At 47.2% G+C, this 20,953-nt stretch overlaps 2 protein-coding genes across 2 annotated transcripts; both read right to left on the reverse strand.

Moving 5' to 3' along the window:
• Positions 1 to 3,395: 3,395 nt before the first annotated feature.
• On the reverse strand, positions 3,396 to 3,857 carry LOC306942686 (ubiquitin-conjugating enzyme E2 N-like; the record flags this gene model as incomplete). Its single annotated transcript, XM_079528695.1, has 1 exon — positions 3,396 to 3,857. One exon carries the CDS (start codon positions 3,855 to 3,857, stop codon positions 3,396 to 3,398), a length of 462 nt encoding a protein of 153 aa, XP_079384821.1.
• Positions 3,858 to 13,470: 9,613 nt separating this feature from the next.
• On the reverse strand, positions 13,471 to 14,601 carry LOC306942687 (kelch domain-containing protein 3-like; the record flags this gene model as incomplete). Its single annotated transcript, XM_079528696.1, has 1 exon — positions 13,471 to 14,601. One exon carries the CDS (start codon positions 14,599 to 14,601, stop codon positions 13,471 to 13,473), a length of 1,131 nt encoding a protein of 376 aa, XP_079384822.1.
• Between the last annotated feature and the right edge of the window lie 6,352 nt (positions 14,602 to 20,953).

The following is a 20,953-nucleotide window of genomic DNA, read 5'->3' on the forward strand; positions in this document are numbered from 1 at the left end:
GAAAATAATCAGTTCCCCCCCCCTTATTCCTTACACTAGGGTGATAAACCAACATCAATCCCCTTACAGTATTGTATGTAGCTGAGTTAATTTAGTACAATGGACCACAATGGAAACAAGACCCTAGGTTTTTTTGTGTTATCCTTTTTGCATCTTTGACTGTACTGTAGGGGAGAGCCGCCTTACGTTACGGTTGAAACACTTTGCACGTTTCATTTTTTGAGTGGTGCAAACCACTCCAACAACTGGCTTTGTTAGTACCCGTGTGTGTTTGTGCCTGTACGGGTGAGCATGGTTGCTATGGTTAGTATGTGACGTACTTATGACACAGATGCTTTCCTGGTTCTAATGTACAGTAACTATAACAATAAATGTGTAGTTGCACCACTCAGTTCACACGGGTGTGATTTTTTACTCAGAGATCCGTTTATCTACATATGTAATATTTTCAGGCAACGGACCTACACATGTCTGCTACCATAAACCACTTCAAGTTTTTCAATTGATAAAACAGGTCGGGAGTTATTAAACCGAACGTGGACGCTGTTCCAGTGTTACATTTGCTGCGCATATCGGATTAATTGTATGGCATGCGTGATAAATGTAACAACGCTAGAAAACACCATTAAACATATCGTTTTCAGCTTAAAGCAATTATATTTCATTGAAGCAACTCCTTAACATTGTTTTCATACCATGGATGTGATAAGAAAATGTATCAAACATAAGGGAAATATTAAATAGTACCGGGTGTACCAGTTTGGGCGTTTGAGTCAGTTCAATGGGAAAATACATTGATTAAACAAACGTTTGATTGATTGAGTTGTACAATGTTATACAACCCTAAACTAATTTAGAATACACTCTGTAATGAAAGACAACTGACTGAACATGTAATTTTGGCCAATATGACAAATATGGAAATATGACTTATAATGGTATTTAATGGATATTGACCCACTTTTGCAAGTTGTTCTTTGGCGTTGCTTACAGACCAGAATGAATGTGCATTCCGTCTAAACACGATGCAAACTAATGAAGAACATAAGCATGAAGACATCCATGTGGATTTTTATTCACCAACATCAAAGAAAAAAATTGTAGCCCACATATACTCCAGGTGTAAAATTTTACGCATTTTGAGAAAAGTCAGTTTTTCGCCAATAATTCCCCGTAGGATGAAGGTAAACACTTCCTGGGCACGTAGAGTATGTTGCTGTACACATACTGACGCGATGGCGTCATGATGGCGTTGACCAATCAAGAGATAACGTGCATGTTACAACCATGATGCGTTACAACCGTGGCGGCTCTCCCCTACCCTTAATAATCTTGTTTCAAGCAATCAATTGAAAAAAGAAAATCTGATTGTTTTGCTAATATGTGTTGTGAGCTTCCCATGGGGCCTAAAACTCGTCCCATGGGGCCTAAAACTGGTCCCATGGGGCCTAAACCTGGTCCCCTGGGGCCTAAACCTGGTCCCCTCTACACCAAAACTGTTCATCGAATCCGGCAATCTACAAGATCACAACACGTTTCAGGAAGAAAAAAAAAGTGTACCCATTGAAGCCAAGCCCCCAGGACCACGAGGAGTAGGCTATTAAAGCAAGATTTCCGCATTTAAAAAGCTACTGCACATGTTTCTATCATCTGAAGGCCTACTGCGCATGTTTCTATCATCTTAAGGCCTACTGCGCATGTTTCTATCATCTGAAGGCCTACTGCACATGTTTCTATCATCTGAAGGCCTACTGCGCATGTTTCTATCATCTGAAGGTCTACTGCACATGTTTCTATCATCTGAAGGCCTACTGCGCATGTTTCTATCATCTGAAGGCCTACTGCGCATGTTTCTATCATCTGAAAGCCTACTGCGCATGTTTCTATCATCTGAAAGCCTTCTGCGCATGTTTCTATCATCTGAAGGCCTACTGCGCATGTTTCTATCATCTGAAGGCCTACTGCGCATGTTTCTATCATCTGAAGGCCTACTGTGCATGTTTCTATCATCTGAAGGCCTACTGCGCATGTTTCTATCATCTGAAGGCCGTCCTACTGCGCATGTTTCTATCATCTGAAGGCCTACTGCGCATGTTTCTATCATCTGAAGGCCTACTGTGCATGTTTCTATCATCTGAAGGCCTACTGCGCATGTTTCTATCATCTGAAGGCCTACTGCGCATGTTTCTATCATCTGAAGGCCTACTGCGCATGTTTCTATCATCTGAAGGCCGGCCTACTGCGCATGTTTCTATCATCTGAAGGCCTACTGCACATGTTTCTATCATCTGAAGGCCGGCCTACTGTGCATGTTTCTATCATCTGAAGGCCTACTGCGCATGTTTCTATCATCTGAAGGCCGGCCTACTGCGCATGTTTCTATCATCTGAAGGCCTACTGCGCATGTTTCTATCATCTGAAGGCCTACTGCACATGTTTCTATCATCTGAAGGCCGGCCTACTGCGCATGTTTCTATCATCTGAAGGCCTACTGCGCATGTTTCTATCATCTGAAGGCCTACTGCACATGTTTCTATCATCTGAAGGCCGGCCTACTGCGCATGTTTCTATCATCTGAAGGCCGGCCTACTGCGCATGTTTCTATCATCTGAAGGCCTACTGCGCATGTTTCTATCATCTGAAGGCCTACTGTACCTGCCTGGTGCTCTAATACAATTTCTGTTGCCCAGTGCGGTGGGTGGGTGAGCAACTTCATTGAAATGAATGTGAGGGTGGGGCAGTCCTCAGTTGTCTACATTTATTATAATTCTATGATTGATGCAGGTTGGCAGTTGCCTCCCGAAAACCAGTTAGATCCAGTTGTATTGCACAACAGTTGTGGGAAAACAGTTGTCTCTTCTTTACAGCTTATTTTTCCCCTCATGTCTTAAAAAACATTTGGGAAAATAGCTGATCTACAAGCTTGTAACCTCGCCTCACCAGGCTTTCCACCTCGGAGGAAAGCCTGGTCTCTGTTCCAAAAGTGCCGTGTGAACCGGTCTGGAACAGATGATATCGCTATGTAATGTAGTATTGTTTTGTAGTCATCAGGCAGGAACAATCAAACGGAACTTCCTTTTCCCTCAAACCGGAAGAATAACAATAAAAGCTCTCGTAGCCTATGACGTAGCGATATCATCCGCTCCCGACCGGTTCATGAATCCAAAATGGAATGCTGCCCAGGCTAACAAGCTTGTAGATCGTCTATTTTCACCGGAGATAGTCAGTGGGCATATCAGTGAGCCCTTGAGGGGAATCCAGTCAACAACGTATAAAGGCCTTCAAGTGTTTAAGGGCAAATGGAAGTATAGGGAGAGGGTCTTGGGAGAAGACGAGAAGCTATCGACACTCTGCCTCCACTCGTTACCCCCGCTTGTTGCGGTATAGGGACGGCTCTACAGTTTGATATTGTTGTTGTGAGCATAAATCCTGGTCCACGCCTTGGCCGTCTCTATGGCCAGAGCCTCGTTGGTCTTCCACTGCTCGGCGACATCGTTGGCCAGGGGGTCGTCCGGGTTGGGCGCGTTCAGCAACGCCTGGATGGACAGCAGCACAGTGCGTATCTGCAGGGCCGGAGACCACTTGTCCTTCAGGATGTCCAGGCATATCCTCCCCAGCTTGTCCACGTTGGGGTGGTATATCTTGGTCATGAAGCGCACCTTGGGTGCGGCCATGGGGTACTCCTCCGGGAGGAAGAGTTCCAGTTTGAAGGTCCCGCCCGCGAAGGGCGAGTCCTGCGGTCCGGCGATGACCACGTGGAAGTAGCGGGTGTTGGCCTCGTCCGGCTCCGCTCTGATGCCCGGGACGGGCTCCGCGAGCAGCCGCTGGGTCTCCTTGAGGATTCTTTTGTCTGCCATCATGGATCCACCGTGGTCTTCAGCAGTATATATTACTGCGTGTTCTTCTCAACACGTTTTATTTATAACCCAGACAACCTCAACGCTAGAGCGTCACAGCTGCACACTGATTGGACAGTGTACTTTGATGGCATCACGGTTGCTATGGTAGCAGAGATGTATCGGACTCACTTCTTTATGGTGTGGTCATCTGGAGGAGCGGTTTATGGTGTGGTCATCTGGAGGAGCGGTTTATGGTGTGGTCATCTGGAGGAGCGGTTTATGGTGTGGTCATCTGGAGGAGCGGTTTATGGTGTGGTCATCTGGAGGAGTGGTTTATGGTGTGGTCATCTGGAGGAGTGGTTTATGCCGTATGTTCCTTTATTGAGAGGCACTAGCCCCTCCAATGCCTGGCTTTTGAAGATGACGTCATATGGCAGCCAAGTCTATGGACTTTAATGTTTGTTTTTGGGCACTAAATGACGTCATGTGGCCGATATAAATACAGTGGGCACCCCTCACTTCACACAAGTGTGATTTATTTATTTTTGTCTTTGTTTAATGTTTGTCTTTAGTTCAATGTTTGTTTTGTAAACGCCATTGACAATGAAGGAAAATTTTACACCGTTTGTTTTACATCACCATTACCTCACCTAATCAACATGAGTCAGACTTTAATATATTAGCGCCCCTCACTTCACACGGGTGTGATTTTTTTTGTCTATGAATGAATTCACCAAATCTGTGTCGGCCACTCTGTCTCGGGCGTAACTCAGAAAGCACTTACTTGGCACATGTGTGTCATTATGACCCCTTGGGTGTGCGATGCCGAGTCACAATTCGGGTAGCCTGAAAGAGACTTGTATATACTGTAGGTCTGAGGAGGATGCACTGAATACGCTGCATTGTACGCATCGGCCTCGCTGGTTGGCCAACCCAAACCGCTGGCTTAACCGATTGGCCGAGCTTTGCGTTTGTGCCGCATATAGCCAATACAAGTGACAGAGAATTCAATGGAACTCAGATTTACACACCTGTAAGGGGACACTTGGAACCCTTACAGAGCCTTCATTAGTATCATTAACACTGACTCTGTCTGACCAGAATGGAACAGAGCCTTCATTAGCATCATTAACACTGACTCTGTTTGACCATAATGGAACAGAGCCTTCATTAGCATCATTAACACTGACTCTGTTTGACCATAATGGAACAGAGCCTTCATTAGTATCATTAACACTGACTCTGTCTGACCAGAATGGAACAGAGCCTTCATTAGCATCATTAACACTGACTCTGTTTGACCAGAATGGAACAGAGCCTTCATTAGCATCATTAACACTGACTCTGTTTGACCATAATGGAACAGAGCCTTCATTAGCATCATTAACACTGACTGTCTGACCAGAATGGAACAGAGCCTTCATTAGTATCATTAACACTGACTCTGTTTGACCAGAATGGAACAGCGCCTTCATTAGCATCATTAACACTGACTCTGTTTGACCAGAATGGAACAGAGCCTTCATTAGTATCATTAACACTGACTCTGTCTGACCAGAATGGAACAGAGCCTTCATTAGCATCATTAACACTGACTCTGTCTGACCAGAATGGAACAGAGCCTTCATTAGTATCATTAACACTGACTCTGTCTGACCAGAATGGAACAGAGCCTTCATTAGTATCATGAACACTGACTCTGTCTGACCAGAATGGAACAGAGCCTTCATTAGTATCATTAACACTGACTCTGTCTGACCAGAATGGAACAGAGCCTTCACTAGTATCATTAACACTGACTCTGTCTGACCAGAATGGAACATAGCCTTCATTAGTATCATCGGTAACACCTGTGAAGGAAGCCAGGAAGAGTCCCGACTCCCAATGTATTTCCAAAATGGCTTCTGTGCACAGAGCCTATTCAGGCCAATGTCATCAACAGCAGCCCTGTACTGGAGACGGTAGGCCTATAGCAGGATAAAAACCCTCCCGCGCACTCAGATCAGCCAACGCAGGGAAGCTGGAGGTACCTTCACTAAAAACGCCGGGACAACGCTCCACACGTCCCAAACTCTTCTCCCTTCTGGCTCCAAAACTATGGAATGCACTTCCCATCACAGTCAGAACTGCAGCCTCACTCCCAATCTTCCGCCGTAGTCTGAAAACCCACCTCTTCAGACTCCACCATGGCCCGTAGCACTTGCCCTAGCCTAGCCCCTTAGATAGCACATTATGTAGACTTGGATAGTATTTTAAACAGACTTATAGCTTGTTACGTAGACAGCTCTAGAATTGCACTTTATGTAGTCATAGCACTTTATAGTACACATGTATAATATATTATATAGTATAGTATGTATAGTTAACATAGATACTCCACTGTTACGTTCTTAGTTTACGCATGATTCATGATAACTACTTTTTATATATGTGATGTATGCCATGCTTTTGTTATTGCTTAATGTAAATGTCACAGTACGAGGCAGGAGGTTTTCGGACCCAAGTGCAGGACAGAGGCAGAGAGGCAACGTAGTGGAATAGTAGGACGTTTATTTCCAAAATCTAGGAACACGAAGAGAACAGGAACTAGGAATACACTAGGAGCAAAAACACTAGTGACAAAAACAATGATCTGACAAAGGAAATGAAAAACCAGGGGAGTATAAATACACAAAGACACAGGTGAATTCAACAGATAATCAACACAATGATTGGCTAAAAGACTAACAAGACAAGGTGGAAACACTAGGGTAATCAGGGTAGGCCTACTGGTGAGACAACACAGGTAACAACAAGCAACAGAGGAAACCAAGGGATCAAAAATACTACAAAACAAAAGCACAACAGAAAATGTCACAGATCGTGACAGTAAATCGCTCTGGATTAAGAGCGTCTGCTAAATTGTAAATTGTAAAACGGTAGGAGAGGGGCCTGTCATTGTACACGTTATATTAACCCATTTAGACCTGAGGACAATTCTAAAAATATTACTACAGTTTTTCTGAAAAACCCATGTTGAATTTAATTTAATTGTAATGTGGATGACAGGATGTTGGCCCTCTTGGTCCGTCCTCATCTTTGATTACATTCCTACTAACAACAACCCTAACCCTAACCCTTGGTCCGTCCTCAGCCCTCCTCATCTTTCATTACATTCCTACTAACAACAACCCTAACCCTAACCCTTGGTCCGTCCTCAGCCCTCCTCATCTTTCATTACATTCCTACTAACAACAACCCTAACCCTAACCCTTGGTCCGTCCTCAGCCCTCCTCATCTTTCATTACATTCCTACTAACAACAACCCTAACGCTAACCCTTGGTCCGTCCTCAGCCCTCCTCATCTTTCATTACATTCCTACTAACAACAACCCTAACCCTTGGTCCGTCCTCAGCCCTCCTCATCTTTCATTACATTCCTACTAACAACAACCCTAACCCTAACCCTTGGTCCGTCCTCAGCCCTCCTCATCTTTGATTACATTCCTACTAACAACAAATCTACAATCATGACAGAGTTTGTTGCTGACAGATTTTAGCTGCGGAGGTCTTGAGGGATTACCCATGACGTAACTGTCCCATTACCCATGACCCAACTGTCCCACCGGTCTGCCATGCATTACCCATGACCTAACTGTCCCATTACCCATGACCGAACTGTCCCACCGGTCTGCCATGCATTACCCATGACCTAACTGTCCCATTACCCATGACCTAACTGTCCCACCGGTCTGCCATGATTACCCATGACCTAACTGTCCCACCGGTCTGCCATGCATTACCCATGACCTAACTGTCCCATTACCCATGACCTAACTGTCCCACCGGTCTGCCATGATTACCCATGACCTAACTGTCCCACCGGTCTGCCATGCATTACCCATGACCTAACTGTCCCACCGGTCTGCCATGCATTACCCATGACCTAACTGTCCCACCGGTCTGCCATGATTACCCATGACCTAACTGTCCCACCGGTCTGCCATGCATTACCCATGACCTAACTGTCCCACCGGTCTGCCATGATTACCCATGACCTAACTGTCCCACCGGTCTGCCATGCATTACCCATGACCTAACTGTCCCACCGGTCTGCCATGCATTACCCATGATCTAACTGTCCCACCGGTCTGCCATGATTACCCATGACCTAACTGTCCCACCGGTCTGCCATGATTACCCATGACCTAACTGTCCCACCGGTCTGCCATGCATTACCCATGACCTACCTGTCCCACCGGTCTGCCATGATTACCCATGACCTAACTGTCCCACCGGTCTGCCATGCACACTGAACTACTGCCCTGGCATTACACATGCCCCACTGCCCTGCAAACTACTGCCCCACTGCCCTGCAAACTACTGCCCCACTGCCCTGCAAACTACTGCCCTGGCATTACACATGCCCCACTGCCCTGCAAACTACTGCCCTGGCATTACACATGCCCCACTGCCTTGCAAACTACTGCCCTGGCATTACACATGCCCCACTGCCCTGCAAACTACTGCCCTGGCATTACACATGCCCCACTGCCTTGCAAACTACTGCCCTGGCATTACACATGCCCCACTGCCCTGCAAACTACTGCCCTGGCATTACACATGCCCCACTGCCTTGCAACCTACTGCCCTGGCATTACACATGCCCCACTGCCCTGCAACCTACTGCCCCACTGCCCTGCAAACTACTGCCCAGCCACTACACTACTGTCCCACAGGGCAGTGGTGTGGCATAGGAAGGCACTAGTGCAGTGGTTCTACTGCCCAGCCACTACACTACTGTCCCACATGGCAGTGGTGTGGCATAGGAAGGCACTAGTGCCCAGCCACTACACTACTGTCCCACAGGGCAGTGGTGTGGCATAGGAAGGCACTAGTGCAGTGGTTCTACTGCCCAGCCACTACACTACTGTCCCACAGGGCAGTGGTGTGGCATAGGAAGGCACTAGTGCCCAGCCACTACACTACTGTCCCACAGGGCAGTGGTGTGGCATAGGAAGGCACTAGTGCCCAGCCACTACACTACTGTCCCACAGGGCAGTGGTGTGGCATAGGAAGGCACTAGTGCCCAGCCACTACACTACTGTCCCACAGGGCAGTGGTGGGGCATAGGAAGGCACTAGTGCCCAGCCACTACACTACTGTCCCACAGGGCAGTGGTGGGGCATAGGAAGGCACTAGTGCAGTGGTTCCCAAACTTTTTCATCTCAAGGACCCCCAAAATGATACTCCTTAGCCTGCGGACCTCCATTTGAAAATACATGCCAAGGACCCCCATAAGAGAAGATTCTTTGGGCTCTACAGACCCCTTTTTAATGGCATTTTTATCTCTGGGACCCCTGAGTGTACGAATGTACACTCTCTGAGTTACAGACCCATAAGGGTCCATTTGGTTCCTAACTTTATCATTTTGCTGGGGACCCCCTGGAACTCCCTCAAGGACCCCTAGGGGTCCCCGGACCCCGCTTTGGGAACCACTGCACTAGTGGACAAGAGATCCAGTATAAGTTATTTCACACTTGGTTGCATGCTGAAAATAGCCGATCTACAAGCTAAGCTTGTAGATTAGCTATTTTCAGCAAGTGTGAAAACAGTCATTACGATAGCATCAACGCCCACCAAAATACACTTTAGTCAACTAAATCAACTGTAGATTTAGTCGACTAAAACTAGACTAACACTAAAACATTCCGGGTGACTAAAATGTGACTAAAACTAAATGGAAGCCATTCAAGAGACTATGACTAAAACTAAAATGTGCTGCCAAAAACAACACTGGCTGAAACCATGCCCAAATGTGGAGCTGACTGGTGTCATCATTATGATAAATAATACTACATTATTCAATACAATAAATAATAGCCGAGTACCACTACACCCAGGGGGTGTACTTGTACATCAACCTGCCTCACGCTACAGACACAGGAGATAGGCTCCTGCCCTATGGGCCTCATGGCTCGGCAAGGCTACTTACTTACAACTAGAAATGCACTCTGTCGAGATGCGAACGAGATGCCAAGTAATGTGAACCAAGTAGGCCACATGGCCTACTTGTGTGCAAGCAGAGCGCGCAAGTACTGCTACTATAACGAATGTCTATTACAGCTGCTGTTCTACATCCTTTAGAGCCGTTATTGACCTGATACCATCCTTGGAACGTATACCGAACGTAGTTACGTCACCATCAACAGCCAATAAGAGCACCGATCGCAGTACCTTTTACCCACCCAACATTGAAACATATCTTAATTACGTCACCGTCAACAGCCAATCGGGGACCACCGAGGACAGACCTACATACTGTACGCAGCCGACCACAGTACAAGTAACAAGGGTCTTTACTGTCACAGGGGCGTGGCTCTGTGAAAGATGCTGTCACACCGGAGGTATCGCTTGATTCTGGACGCTGAACTACACATACTAATTAAGGGATAATATCTGGCTAGGTGGTCATTGTCGGGAGACAGGGAGTTTAACCACCGAAGCGAAGTCGAGGTGGTTAATCACCCTGAAGGTGAATTATCTCCCGACAATGACCACCTAGCCAGATATTATCCCGCTTATTACATGGCTACCTAACATAGATTCATAAATTGACCCAAAACGCAACAAAAAAAGTATTCCATAAGTTCGCGCTCATGGCTGCGTCTGTCCAGCTGCAGGGCTGGAGCACTGTCGGAAAACAAGGAAGTGAGTTGATAAAATAGAATCCATTTTCGGGTTTTACTGCTTTGTCTATTTCTCTCTCAAATGTTTTCAAAAACATTTTTGAGAGCAATGTTTAGATGTAAATGACATTGTGTGTCACTCACGTGTGTGTGTGTGTTTGTGTGTGTTTACATGGCTGTCATGTTGGAAACAGCAGTAAATCAAGCGGGGCGCAGTCACGCAACTGGTGCTCAGAGGGTTTGATTAGGCAGCGGTCTGTTATACAGCGGAGCGGTCATTATCAAGACATAACTCACCGCTGAATTCAGCGATTGACCAATCAGAATCAAGCATTCAACCAAGCCATGTAATAAGACAACACAACAGTACCAGATACTAATAACACGACTACATCATTCTAAGCTAAGCTACAGTCGTAGATCATTTGCTGTCAAGCTGTCAAAGACACACCGAGTGTGTTTTCCTCCGGGATGACTGACTGTGCATGTCAGAAGAATACAAATAAACCTGTCTGTTGACTCTGAGACCGATTTTGGGGCTTGTTTTGTTTGCAGATGCATAAAATAGACCAACAATGTGCACAGGGTTTGGTTACACACTCCGTTTTCAACTTTCTCTTGTGGAAAAGGCCAAGTCCTTTCTTGTGGCCAACCATGCATACGTATCACCACCACCACTGCAAACCGGATGCAAATTTGCATCAATTCATGTATTTTTGCATTGACTTTGAATGTAATCACATTGCATGGGGAAACATCCTCGCCTCAAGTCTGAACACACCTCAAGAGCTCATAACCTTACGTGCAATGTGTCTGCAAAGGACACCGATGCTTCCCGGGTTAAACTATAACACAGGTTCTTATACAATATCTCACGTAGGCTACGTCGGATAAACAAACCGATTCAATGGAACAGGGAAAAACGAAGAGACGGGTAACATTACGGAAACAATTAACACAAGTAAAATTATACATACAGAAAACACACCAACACAGTGATTGATTAATAGAATTTGTCCACAGAGGAAAACAAAACAAAACAAAAACAAACAAAAAACATGTGGATCCCCACAGCAGAAGTGAGCAATGATTCCAGGGCCACAGCCAGTTCCACAGCACTCACCCAAATTCACATTCACCGTCATGACAGAGCAAAAACAAGAAATACGACTCTGTGGGCCTGTATTAAGCACTTACATTATGACTAATGCATACATTAACCATTTTAATGAATGAATGAATAAATAAAAATGAATTGAATGAATGAATAAAATCTGAATGAATTTATTGTCACTTCCATACCATAACGCACACTCGGCATACACGAGAGCATCATGCTCCATAACTCCTGGTCACGTTAGAAACAGCAGACACATTTAAAAGGAGGCAATTTAACTGCACTGCAGTTGGCATCCATTTCTGCCCTGTCCCTGGAGCCTTCCTCAGTTGGCATCCATTTCTGCCCTGCCCCTGGAGCCTTCCTCATAGCATCCATTTCTGCCCTGTCCCTGGAGTCTTCCTCATAGCATCCATTTCTGCCCTGTCCCTGGAGCCTTCCTCATATAGCATCCATTTCTGCCCTGTCCCTGGAGCCTTCCTCATATAGCGTCCATTTCTGCCCTGTCCCTGGAGTCTTCCTCATAGCATCCATTTCTGCCCTGTCCCTGGAGCCTTCCTCATATAGCATCCATTTCTGCCCTGTCCCTGGAGTCTTCCTCATAGCATCCATTTCTGCCCTGTCCCTGGAGCCTTCCTCAGTTGGCATCCATTTCTGCCCTGTCCCTGGAGCCTTCCTCATAATAGCATCCATTTCTGCCCTGTCCCTGGAGCCTTCCTCATATAGCATCCATTTCTGCCCTGTCCCTGGAGCCTTCCTCAGTTGGCATCCATTTCTGCCCTGTCCCTGGAGTCTTCCTCAGTTAGCATCCATTTCTGCCCTGTCCCTGGAGCCTCATATAGCATCCATTTCTGCCCTGTCCCTGGAGCCTTCCTCAGTTGGCATCCATTTCTGCCCTGTCCCTGGAGCCTTCCTCATAGCATCCATTTCTGCCCTGACCCTGGAGCCTTCCTCATAGCATCCATTTCTGCCCTGTCCCTGGAGCCTTCCTCATAGCATCCATTTCTGCCCTGTCCCTGGAGCCTCATATAGCATCCATTTCTGCCCTGTCCCTGGAGCCTTCCTCATAGCATTCATTTCTGCCCTGTCCCTGGAGCCTTCCTCATAGCATCCATTTCTGCCCTGTCCCTGGAGTCTTCCTCATAGCATCCATTTCTGCCCTGTCCCTGGAGCCTTCCTCATAGCATCCATTTCTGCCCTGTCCCTGGAGACTTCCTCATAGCATCCATTTCTGCCCTGTCCCTGGAGTCTTCCTCATAGCATCCATTTCTGCCCTGTCCCTGGAGTCTTCCTCATAGCATCCATTTCTGCCCTGTCCCTGGAGCCTTCCTCATAGCATCCATTTCTGCCCTGTCCCTGGAGCCTCATATAGCATCCATTTCTGCCCTGTCCCTGGAGCTTCATATAGCATCCATTTCTGCCCTGCCCCTGGAGTCTTCGTCAGTTGGCATCCATTTCTGCCCTGTCCCTGGAGCAAAAATAATACAGTAGATGACAAATCAATAATTCCCCTCCACCTGGGCTATGGTACCGACTGCTACTACAGATCCCATAGCCTGTAGCAAAAATGTTAGGAGCTCAATAAAAAAATTATCACAACGTCCCGGTTAGCATATTAGGACCTCTGAGGCTAGAGAAGGTGATCCACTGTAGCACGAAAATGGCCGTTTCACGGGGTCTTCTCGCATTCGGTTGGCACTGACTCCAGAGCGCTGGAGTCAATGGAATCTGTTAATTTGGGAAAAGTGAAACATTTACTTCCCCCTTTCCTGCGACAATGGCCAATGCCAAATGGAAGGACTCACCCATCTTTTATATGATGATGTCAGAGAGCCCCGCCTCTATTCTATTCGTCTATGCTGGTCTTCCTCTTCCTCTTCCTGGTGGTGGTCATGGCCCCCAGCTCCCATCGGAGGTCGTGCGGCAGCTCCGACTGCTCCAGGCGATACTGGATGACCGCCACCTTGCACAGTGTCTTCAGGCTCGGCCGCAGGTCCAGGATGTACATGTGGTCGGACTTGGCCACGTGCCTGTGCCTGTTTCCCCCGAAGACGACCACGCGGTCGGCCACCTTGCAGCAGACCACCTTGGAGATGCGCCGCGGGCCTTTGCCCCTCGGCTCCATCTTCCGCCAGGAGCTCGTGTCGGGGCTGAACCTCCACAGGTCGTTGGGCGTCTGGCCCAGGATGTGGCCGCCGAATATGTACAGCTCGCCGCCGTGGGCCACGGCCGAGTGGCAGCGGCTGCCCCCTGGACGCTGCTGCGCCGACGGCATGCTCAGCCAGCAGTTGGTCTCCGTGTCGAACACGCGCACGTTGTTGTCCTGGTCCTCATGGCCCAGGACCACGTGGCCGCCGAACACGTACATCCGCGTGCCGATCATGGTCGCCGAGTGGCACTCGAGGACGGGGCCCGGGGTGCCCCGCGTGTTGATCAGCGACCAGGTCACCGACCAGGTCATGGTGGCGGCGTCGAGCCGGTAGATGTCGTTGTTGCACTGCGTCACGTTGTTGCACCCGCCGTAGATGTACATGATCTTCTGGTCCGAGACGCAGGCCGAGTGGTAGCCCTTGCCCTGCGGCACGGTGCCCGAGACGGCCGGCTTGAACCAGCGGTGCGCGTCCACGTCGAACGCGTACAGCACGTTGCAGTAGCCGCCCGTGTGCTTGACGCCGCCCCACACATAGATGACGTTGTCTATGAGCACGGCTGAGTGGCCGTATCGCTTGGACGGGACCTCCAGGGCTGATCGTTCTATGAGCACGGCCATCGCCGCCGCCGGGTACAGCTTGGTCCAGCGCATGGACACTGTGTTGAGGACACGCACCACGATCTGCACGTCGGCGTCGCTCTGGTACAGCTTGTTGGTGTAGTGCAGCGTGTACACCTTGTCACCGACCGCCACGGCGATGACCTGTGCCTGTGGCCTGTGGCCATCCGTCTTCTGTTGGATGTTCTTGTTCACCGTCCACTGCATCTATCTATGGATGTGTGTGTGTGTCTGTCTCCAAACACTCTATCTATATATGTCTGTATTTGGCTCTGTCGGTCACTCAACGCAATATAGTCGTCCTGGACCACTGAAACGCCTTATGTATGAGCTGGTCTGACGTCGCGTGCAACGCAAACCGTTGTACACACACCTGCCCGGCGACGCTGATTCGTGCGGGTGCTCTCATCTGTACTTTACTTTAAAACTCGGGTGCTCGTATCCAAATCCATTCCTTTATGGTTTTACCAAGATGATGTCGCAATCACTACTGCCTCTAGGCTAATTTGCTTTTTAACATTTGGCTTTATAACAGAAGTGAATGGGACTTGCATTGCTCTGCTTACCCAAGCCAAGGGTCATGAAGCACATGACGTCTGTGAACCATCTCTCTCTCTCTCTCTCTCTCTCTCTCTCTCTCTCTCTCTCTCTGTCTTCTCTCTCTCTGTCTCTCTCTCTCTCTCTCTCTCTCTCTCCCTCTCTCAGGCAGCAGATCAAGGTGCTGCTCTGCACTGTAAATGGTTCATCCTCCACTGCTCTGCGGCTAGAGATCATAAACTCTGCTGCCACAGTATAGTCGCTCACGTCCCACTCAGGTGTGTTGTTGTTGTCAGCAGTCCTGTATACTTACCGCTGTCTCCTGTGTGTCGGCGCTGCAGTTAGCATCGCTCCTGGCCAGCTGTCCCTCCCTGGCGTCTGCCTCAGTGAACTGAAACCTGCAGCTATACGGCTCGGCAACCAAACGATTGCCTTCACTCTGGTAAGTCTGGTTCACTCGCCCCGGCTGGCTTTTTTTTCCTGGGCTGATCCGTTTGTGTTGTAATCACAACAGGGAATAATAAATAGACTTAATCCATTAAAATTCTATCAGTTGAACGGCTGCGTTTTACAATTCTATGATAGAATTGTAAAACGTGGCCGTTCGACTGATAGAATTGTAAGAATCAGCCGTTTGATTGATAGAATTGTAAGAATCAGCCGTTCGATTGATAGAATTGTAAAACGCGGCCGTTCGACTGATATAATTGTAAAACGCGGCCGTTCGACTGATAGAATTGTAAAACGCGGCCGTTCGACTGATAGAATTTTAAAACTAGGCCGTTCGACTGATAGAATTGTAAAACTAGGCCGTTCGACTGATAAAACTAGGCCGTTCGACTGATAGAATTGTAAAACTAGGCAGTTTGACTGATAGAATTGTAAAATTCTGCGTTTTACATTTCTATCAGTCGAACAGCCACATTTTACAATTCTATCATAGAATTGTAAAACGCAGCCTAGGCTGTGTATGTTGTAACCGGATGGACGCAGTATACGTATACAGGCTGTGTATGATTGTCTGCTGTTGCTAGTGAGTTGTGACAGGGTACAGAGTACAGTACTGTACTCTGTACCCTATGACAGGGTACAGAGTACAGTACTGGGGCTCTTGGTCAGCTCACTTCCTTTCTTTCTACCTTACTTACTTCTACTCAAAGCTTATGGTGTTTCTCTCAGCCTACTCCGCAGGTACACGAGCCAGGGTGATGACCCCAGACCGCCAAGCTCAGCCTCTTCTCAGCCCTGAGTCCAGTGACATAAATGGTAAATGGTAAATGGTGCATTTATATAGCGCCTTTATCCAAGGCGCTTTACATAGATTGTGCATTACATTCACCCATTCATACACCGATTGCAGCGGAAGCCATGCAAGGTACCAACCAGCACATCGGGAGCAATTTGGGGTGCAGCGTCTTGCCCAAGGACACTTCGACATGTAGACAGGAGGAGCCGGGATTCGAACCGCCGACCCATGGATCATTGGACGACCTGCTCTACCTCCTGAGCCACAGTCGCCCATGCTGTGAATGCTGGACCCTAGAGCCTGCCCTGACCACCAGGAGGACGCTATGTGCAGTACTAAACATCAGGGCTGGATTAGAACCTCTAAGGACCCCTGGGCACTGAAGCTTGAAGGGCCACCCTGCACATGTCATGCATGCGCGGACCTGTGGGCGCGCAACGTTTTCTTTCCTCGGTTTTATGTGGTTATTTTGGACTATTCCCGATTTCCCGGCCACCTCCCCTGCCCCAGAGTGACAGCCAGGCAGTAACAAATACATTATTTTTTATTTGACCCACATAGTAAGCAAATGGGTGAGAGTATCCGCCAGTGCCAATGTATTTCAGTGTTTTTGTCGAGCCACCTCCTGACGCACTATATGCGTGCAGTGCAAAATGTAAACAAAGCCATGCTTGACAGACGCACTCTTATATTCCACCAGAATCACCTCTCCACCTGTCACCTGTCCTCACGCGGCACAGTGGGCCCGCCCACTTTGAACAACAGCCAATCTAGCGCATTGTTGCGCTAGATTGGCTGTTGAATGTTCAGCTGCATTCTCACCAACAATAAAACACTAATTTTGACTCTTTTTAGATAATAACAAAATGGGGCAAATGTCCCTGGAGCTAAAAACAATATATATATATTTTTGAGGGCCCCCTGATGCCCGCACATGCTGCCCATATGGTAGATCTGGCCCTGCTAAACATCCAATGCTGAGAAGTGAGAAGGTGGCAGCCAGGAGAATGAGGCTGGTCGGTGCCATTGATACTGGGAGGAAAGTACTGGCCAGCTAGCCAGATGTGGAGGATGGAGATGACTATGGAGACGGTAAGAACTTTGTTTTTTTGCTTCTTTGCTGGTGCTGCTTGTGTTGTATGCTGTGTGTGATTCAAGATGCTGTACTATTGGCGTCATTATGGGGCCCAATGACTGGGTGGCAATGAAACATGTGTGTTCAGTAACTGGTTGTGTCTCTGGAATTAGGGCCTTTCTCTGCCCCACCCTTCTCCCATTGTTTATATTGTGTTCAGTTTCCAAGATGGCCGCAGCACCAGGAGGGGGTGGGGTCGACATATGCCCTTACTGGGCTGCATTCACAAATTCAAGACACCTGTCTTGTGTTTGTCTTGTGTCTGTGTTTAATGGCCGTTTCAATGCATTTCCAATGGAAGCCCATATGGTCTGACCAAACATTTTGTTTGATGTGGGGGGGGGGGGCAGAACACATCCATCAAAGCTGTTGTCAGACACAAGGCAAGTGTCTTGAATGCAGCCCGCTCACCTCCGAACCACCCCCTCCTGGTGCTGCGGCCATCTTGGAAACTAAACACAATATAAACAATGGGAGAAGGGTGGGGGCAAGACAGGCCCTTATTGAATGCTGATGATGTGATTGTGATGTCTGTTGTGTTGTATCTGCCGTTGAAGGTGTGTGAGTTGTAACAGGGTGTGTGTATGTGACTCTCGATCACTTCAATAATCCTACGAGTGAATTTGCTATTTCCTTTTGGTTCGAGCTAGAGGTTTTGGGCTTAAGTTTGACATAGCAGCCAGAAATTCAAGAATGTTATGGCACCACTGGCATGGTGGCAAAGAATGACGAATGTTATGGCACCACTGGCATGGTGGCAAAGAATGACTAAGTAGGCTTTCTTTCTTTCTTTCTTTCTTTCTTTCTTTCTTTCTTTCTTTCTCAGAGTTGAAAATGTACGTGTGCGATCACATGTGACCTATAACTATTTGTCATGTTGCCCACTGCAGGGAAGTGCAGGGTATAGTCCCACAGACGAAAAACAGTCTAAGTCCAAATTTCAGACTGACCCCTCCACGAAAAGGCCTCGTTGTCCTGAACCCTTATCTATCATTTATATATTATGGATCAATAGTGTGGACTTAGACTGTTATTCGTCTGTGGTACTCATGGGGTTTCAAGATTGAAATATCTTTGCGATATCTGCATAGATATAGACATAGACATTTCTTTGATATCTGCAGTACCAAACTATGTGCATGTTCTGCTGGCACTATGCTCTCAAAAAGCATGACGCGTAACATCGGGAGGATAATGGATTCGGAAGGAAGGGGCCAAGCGTTTTAGAGATAAGACAATATGTTGTAAGTTAACTCCCAAAACAGCTTGCATCGTCACCATCATCCTGTTCTTTTTGTCCTCAGTCTGAATGAAGGCACCGCTGACTTAACCTCTTCTTGCTTGGATGTCTGACTGTTCTTGTGTATGTGCAACACCTGCAGAGCTTGTAGATCTGATATTTTCCAACAGAGTTTGACAACATTTTGAGAAAAAAAAACGTTTACTTCGTCCTTGAGCTAATTCAACTGAGTACCATCTTTTCCTCCACATCAGTCCTTGAACGGCCGAAGTAATACTTTCCGTATATATTCTGTTGTACAGTATTGACATTATATTGCGGACTGCAGCTTTAATGTTACCACCATTCCGAATGTGAGCTTAAAAGTGTAAGTTCACCTACATGCTCGCGTGTGCGTGTGTTTGTGTGCGCGTGCGTGCGTGCTCTTTCAAAGACCATTCCACAGCATTCCATGTATTTTTCATCACCTCCAGCGAAATTCAACTTGCACACTTCCATTGTGTTTACTGCACTTTGACGACATGAAACATTGCTCAGATTCCAGAGTCGGGCCACAGAAGGGCCATCCTCGGACAAGCTGCCGTCCCCATCTCTCTCTGACAGATGGCAGCTTTTGGAACCATCGAGCCGGCCTCGGGCACAGCAGCATTTGAGACCTAACGTTAAAGTCACTATACTGACGGACTGGACTTTTCATGGCAATACTTTCTAAGCAAAACGTTGTAGTCGTATACACGGGGCTACGTCTTGGATTCCGAAATAATGGAAAGGGGGTACTGACTGCCTCTGAGGCCAAAGGGGGTACTGACTGCCTCTGAGGCCAAAGGGGGTACTGACTGCCTCTGAGGCCAAAGGGGGTACTGACTGCCTCTGAGGCCAAAGGGGGTACTGACTGCCTCTGAGGCCAAAGGGGGTACTGACTGCCTCTGAGGCCAAAGGGGGTACTGACTGCCTCTGAGGCCAAAGGGGGTACTGACTGCCTCTGAGGCCAAAGGGGGTACTGACTGCCTCTGAGGCCAAACACGTTTCTGAACCACTGGAGTAGAAGATGTGGAGCAATACAGGTGACCATGATGACTATAGAGCGTCGCAGTCCCGCCCCCTACCATGGACCAGGAAATGCATCCCAATGACATACTGTAGGCTATTGAGGTTTAAATGGTAGAACGCCACTGACATACTGTAGGCTATTGAGGTTTAAATGGTAGAACGCCACTGACATACTGTAGGCTATTGAGGTTTCTGCCACTGACATACTGTAGGCTATTGAGGTTTCTGCCCGACAGAGACGATATGTTTCAGATAAAACATTCGGTTACTGTTCCATCTTACAAAAAAAATGAAGCGTATATAGGGATACATTTATGTCACGAGCCAAGGCAGGCCGGATTCATAAATAACTGTCCGTGCGTGCGTCCGTGCGTGCGTGCGAGTGCGTGCGTGGGTATGTTGCTGGGATGGGTGGAGGGTGGCTCGCTTCTGCTTGAAGTTGTGAAATGTTGAGTCATTGAGTCACTGGAAGCAGCTTTAACCCATAAAGACCTCGGGACGATTCTACAAACGACTTCTACAGTTTTTCTGAAAAACTATAGGTTTCTCTATCAGTGGTTCTCAAATCTTTTTCATGTCAAGGACCCCCAAAATTATATGTATTTGACTGACTCCCATCTCAAAACATGTCGTTCCAGGGACAAAAGCAATGATTTGAGTTAAAATGTTGGCTTTCAAATATTTACCCGTATTGTACCGAATATAAGACGACTCTGATTATAAGATGACCGCCATTTTCCAACACTCATTTGTGGAAAAAGAACATTGAATGTCAAATGGTCTAGTCCTCGGATCAACCCCATTTTTTTAGGATATTTCCGTTAAAATGATTGAAAAGTAGCTCAAATCTAAAACGACACAGATTCTTTCCCGGTCTTAGCGGGTTAGAGTGATGCAATAGCGGCAGCTTTAGCAGGGCCAGTAGTTCAACTGACACATCAGCCACAGGATCATCTACAAAGCACTGAAGACAACGGATGCTTTGCTGATGAAATGTGAAACATGCTGTCCGCGGTTTAGTTGTTATGGCTTTGAACTCTTCGTTCGCTTCCAGTTTCATTCGCTTTTTGACTTCACGTCTTCAATTCCAATTAGTTTTAATTAGTCATTAAAGTTTGAGAGTTTTTTTTTTGTTTCGTGAAAATGCTTAGTTTTAGTACAGTATTCATTACTAATAGTTTGTTTGAGGTTTTTGTTGTAATTTTGGGATAGTCATATCCTGGAAACCAGAGGACAAAAGGACATACTATTACTAGTATAAGTATAAATATAAGTCTAAGTATAAGTATAAGCCTTGTATGGCGACGAACTTAGATACACCATTCATGATTATTTTAGGTGTATCTCTTTT

The sequence above is a fragment of the Electrona antarctica genome (assembly GCF_951216825.1).
Source record: "Electrona antarctica genome assembly, chromosome: 18".
In the NCBI taxonomy this organism is placed as follows: domain Eukaryota; kingdom Metazoa; phylum Chordata; class Actinopteri; order Myctophiformes; family Myctophidae; genus Electrona; species Electrona antarctica.